We start from the raw sequence: 5,148 nt of genomic DNA, 5'->3' as shown, positions 1-5,148 counted from the left end.
GCCCATTTTTTGAGATATATTCGTCTAATATCAATAAAAGGTGTTTGGTATTTTTTATAAAATCAATTCAATAGCTAATATTTATCATCTCAAAATTTTTAACTACACGTCATCATCATGAATATAACAATAGTGTACTGACTCTTTAGTATAATATTATTGAATTTGGACGGACACATTGTTGATTTCAAATACAACAAATTTTAATTATCTTACATCCAAAAATATCAGACCTACAAAAAATTACAATTAGCATTAACATATATTTAATTAAAATATTAAATATACCTAAAATATATATCATAATTAGAATTATCAAAGTTTAAAAAAAACTGTAAATACTTCACAACATTTCATCACTCAACGGTTTAAACCATAGTTAAGTATAAGTTATTTTGAGTGATATTTGACGTGTCACTTTAAATAAATTACGAAAAATTATATATTTAATTTTCAAATAAAATCCGCGCAAGCTGAAATTCAAAAATTATACAAAATCTCAAAAATAGTCGGGCTAGTTGTCATAAAAACACCCAAACAAATAGAATAGTTTCATGTTTCCGTAATTGGGCCGTCAAAAAACAGGCCCAAGAGAAAAAGCCGAAAGGGGCTAAAACCCTAAGAGTTCAAACTACATAGAAATAAACATTGGCGCTTCAAGCAAGAACGTGAAAAACATCAAACTTTACTCTTTGGTATTGGTATTACTAGTTCTTTCATTTAATTGTATAAATGTATGTATTTATGTTTATTTTATCAGTTTATGTTTGTTTCTTTGATTGGTTCTTGCTCAATTTCTTGTTTATAACCTCTGTCCAGTTTTAGGTGGTTTTTTTATTTGTTTATTAAAGTTGAATTTTTGATTAATTTGTTATGATTTGAGCTTATTTAGCAATGGTGGTTTCTATAATTATTGATTTTATTAGGTTGGTGATTAGGCTGCTTGATCTTTGTCGAAATTATTTATTATTTTAGTGTGTAGGCGAGTTTAAATTTGGGTGCCCGAGAAAACAAGTTGATCAGGTTGGTGATAATTGTTTAATAAAAACTAGTGCTTTCATGTTTATTTAAAGTAATGTTATAGGATTTTTTCTACCTGTTGTTTTTTGGACAAAGGGTATATGTTTATTTAGTTTTCAAGTATAATTAGATTTACGTGTAGTTTTTGATTGGAGTTTTGATAAGTTATGGTCGTGTATAGTCTGGGACCAGAATTGTAAGATTACTGAAAGGGGAAGAGTTAGGTACTTGGGTTGTTATGACGTGAGAGTTTAGGGTTTAGGATGGTATGGCGTTTGTTTCTTGTGCAGTTGTGTTTTAGCCCAACAGAGCATGACATATCATCATTTGTGTTGTCGGCTTTTAGGTCCTTACGGTTCATTGACTGGTAATAAATTACATTACATTGGATAGCTGTGTAGGCTTTTCGACATGTTAAGAATTATTGGTATTTATATACAGTTCATTGAGTTGTTTAATTTTATGAATTTCATTCTGTTAAAGTAGCTGAGTTTCAGAGTTATTTGTTTACAATATTTCAAATTTTATGAAATTACACTTTGTACAAATTGAACAACGGGAAAGTCATTTTCTTTTACTAAAGTGGGTATAAAATTTCTCAATCTGCTGTCTCTTATACTAAGAACAACTGGTGCAAGGTTTATGTTAGCTAATCGAAGTATGTAGAGCAGCCTCCCGATTTGTTCTTTTTCTCTATACTTCACCTCAATCATGATAAGGGAATATAGACGGCATGCAAGGCTGCTATACTTTTTTTGTGAAATCGCTATTGTTGAGCATACCATTTTATGATCAAAATTGAATTTTGCTAAGAAACAATTTCTTCTCCTCTTACTGTTTTGTATTCCTTTTTGCAGCTAACCGATCATGTTGCATATAAAAACCCCCAAGACAGGAAGAGCCAGAAGAGAGCTAAAAAAAATTGCTCCCAAACTTGTGAGTACTGAGTACTAATTCTCTCTTTGTGGATTAATTTGAAATGCTTCGTTGTACGATAAAAGAATTATATGTGCTTCGTGAAATTGGTAATAAACCTTAAACTAATTGTTGCAGGTTGAAACCGGAAAGAAATCTCTAATACTTCACGGCACAAAAACCAGCAATGTAATAAATTCAGTGTTGACTGAGATTTATCATCTGAAAAAGGATAATGCTGTTAAATATACTAAGAGAAATGACAATATTAGACCATTTGAGAGTGGCGGTGAAACTTCACTAGAGTTTTACTCTCTTAAAACTGATTGCAGCCTTTTTGTGGTAAGCCCAAACATAAGAGATTGCTTCTCTTATAGTTTATAATGTTTTATTACATTTGATATAACTTTTTAAGTTTTTAAATAACCTAAAAGAATGTGTATATATATATGTGTGTGTGTGTGTGAGTGTATGAATGAGCTCCTATGTAATAATTGGTATTAGTAGAAAATAATTCAAGTTCTTAAAGTATTGAAGGTTTTTAGTTAGAGACGCAATAGAGACTATATTAATATTGTGATGAATTAATTTTTTTTTTTGATATGCTTGACATTTTGACAAATTATTGGAAAAAAGAAACACCAGAGACTAGGTTAAATTTGGTAGATGGGTGAAAAAACTCTCATAGAAGGCAAAGTGTGTTTTATTTGAGGAAAATTTACTTATCTAATATCAAGATTGTTCCTCTATATCAAGTTATCCCGGTCTAGTGCATATCTCTGTGTCGCATAATAATGTTTCATAGTTCCTAAGTTACGCTAATCATGTACTGATACAGAACTTTTTTCTGTCTTTTCTTTTATATTTCTCAGTTCCAAACAGACCTTTAAGAGTTACTAAATTTAAAATGTTTCGTAATTCCATGCAGACCTTTGAGCTTGTGAAAGGACCGGCTGTATTCGAATAAATTATGTATAATTATATTGTTACGAATAATACTTAATCCTGTCGTATACCCTATTACTATAGATTAATAACTGAGATGTCTATCAAATTTCTTGTTCCTGGTTTCTGCAGTTTGGTTCTCACTCAAAAAAACGGCCTGACAACCTTGTTATAGGCCGCACTTATGACCATCACATATATGATCTTGTTGAGGTTGGGGTTGAAAATTTCAAAAGCATGCATTCATTCTCATATGATAAGAAATTCGCTCCTCTCATTGGGTCAAAACCTTTCTTTGCTTTTATTGGGGAAGGATTTGAAAACGTTGAAGAACTGAAACATATCAAAGAAGTGTTGCTAGATTTGTTTCATGGACAGGTGTTCTTCTTTTGGCCCATAATATTTATTTTTTGCATTCACATATGTGCTGTAAGTGTCATTATCTAACGTATGTGATTGTAGGTTGTGACAAATCTGAACCTTGCTGGCCTAGACCGTGTTTTTTTGTGTACAGCTGTGTCTTCAAGTAAGGTATTTTTCACTCATTGTGCACTGCGAATGAAAAAGTCTGGTACCATTGTGCCAAGGATGGAGTTGGTAGAAGTTGGTCCATCCATGGATTTGGTTATTAGAAGACATCGTCTTGCTGATGAAAGCTTAAGAAAGCAATCTATGAAAACTGCTCCCGAATTGAAAATAAGAAAGGTTTGACTTCTATATTAACCTTTTTGTAATAATGCTCACCTTTTTATCTCCAGCTCCCCGTCACCTGCTGCCTTGTTTTTTGACATCAATAATTTTTTCTGGTCTGAATCAGGAGAAAAATGTTAGCCGTGACGTAATTGAAGGAAAAATTGGAAAAGTTTATATTCCGGATCAACAGGTGAGTGAGATAACAATCTCTTTGATGGACAGTCATTCACAAATAGGATGATGATATTGATCAATCAATAAAGCATGTCTTTAAATTCTATCTCTTTTTTTTTGTTATTTTTTATAATTGTGTGTATAGGTTGGAAGTGTGCCACTGCCTAACAAATCCAAAGGATTAAAAAGGGAGCGCCGTGAAGCTAAGACTAAAGGTGAGGGAAAAACACATGTCGATAAGAAGCCCAAGCAACAAGATTCTTAATTCTCTTTGAGAATTTTGTAAAATTTCATCTTATTGTTGTCTTGAAACACAAGTTATTCTGGATGTACACTTAATTTACACAGAGATGGATCTCTTTGTTGAGTCAGTGTTGTCATCCCTTTTAGTTTTCGTAGCTAGAGACTTTGGACTAAGCATAAATATGATTCAAGTATTTGTGCATTCTTCTACAACTTCCTAAAATTGATCGTTAAGTTGATCCCATTCGACCCGTTCTATGTATGTCCTGAGAATCTTAGTACCTGCCTTAGCACAGAAGATGACAATTATGTAGAGGGACTTGTCAAGAAACAAATGAAAGTACACCTGATTGTATTGGTAACTTTCTACGAATCTCCCCTGAATTAATGTCCTCAGGTCTGCTCATGATTTAGAGAATGTAATCATGCCATGAGGTCCTTGTTCGACCCCGTTATCTGGCCTTCTAACAAAGAGCGAACTTATTGCATTGCCCATGTCTAATTTGCTGTTGCTGCATTGCCCATGTCTAATTTGCTGTTGCTAGCACCAACAAATCCATAAACGTCCCTGGTAGCAAAGTTCCCCAACAACCTCACCTCCAAATTGGCGACTGTAGCAACAACTCAAACTGGACGGAAATTGATAAACAACTTGTTAAGATGCATGATATTGACAAACAACTCATTTTAGAAAAATCGTCAAGTTAATCAGAAACGAAAAGTGCTGATTCACATGAACTTAAAACATTGGAAATGCATATATGCAGAATATGAGGCAATTTGTACCGAATCGATGGATACCCTATCTGTATCGATTCGTACCAATTCAATCGGGTTTTATCAAATATGAATATTTCGGGTTTAGATACGGTTTCGGGTTTGATGTTTAAACCCAAATCATTTTCGGGTCGGATGGGTTTAAGGCATACCGTTTTGAATCTGACCCAAAACCCATTTTGTACCGACCTGAACCCGAACCCGCACCCGCACCCGATTTGAAACCTGTATTAATATATGAATAATATTTTATATTTTGAAAGTAATGATATAATATATTATCATATATTACTAATATTATTACTAAAAAATTCTACCTTTTACAAATTATTGCATTAAAGTCTAATATTATTGTACTATTATCATTAAACATGTTTTCAA

The 5,148-nt window shown here is 32.6% G+C and overlaps 1 protein-coding gene across 3 annotated transcripts; it reads left to right on the top strand.

The window, feature by feature from the left end:
* Positions 1-616: 616 nt before the first annotated feature.
* On the top strand, positions 617-4,194 carry LOC141664954 (ribosome production factor 2 homolog). 3 transcript variants are annotated; one of them, XM_074470925.1, is made up of 8 exons: positions 617-695; positions 1,878-1,956; positions 2,074-2,277; positions 3,013-3,258; positions 3,343-3,585; positions 3,698-3,763; positions 3,893-4,013; positions 4,056-4,194. In XM_074470925.1, the coding sequence occupies exons 2-7, from the start codon at positions 1,888-1,890 to the stop codon at positions 4,010-4,012; spliced, it is 948 nt and encodes a 315-aa protein (XP_074327026.1). In that variant the 5' UTR covers positions 617-695; positions 1,878-1,887; the 3' UTR covers position 4,013; positions 4,056-4,194. The 3 variants fall into 3 exon arrangements, with proteins under 3 accessions (XP_074327026.1, XP_074327015.1, XP_074327020.1); XM_074470914.1 differs by having other exon boundaries at positions 619-701; positions 3,893-4,194; XM_074470919.1 differs by having other exon boundaries at positions 660-734; positions 3,893-4,194.
* Positions 4,195-5,148: the final 954 nt, after the last annotated feature.

Source organism: Apium graveolens, chromosome 1 (genome assembly GCF_009905375.1).
Source record: "Apium graveolens cultivar Ventura chromosome 1, ASM990537v1, whole genome shotgun sequence".
Taxonomy (NCBI): Eukaryota; Viridiplantae; Streptophyta; class Magnoliopsida; order Apiales; family Apiaceae; genus Apium; species Apium graveolens.
Note: the sequence above shows the minus strand (reverse complement) of the source record. Positions and strands in the feature narration are given on the sequence as shown.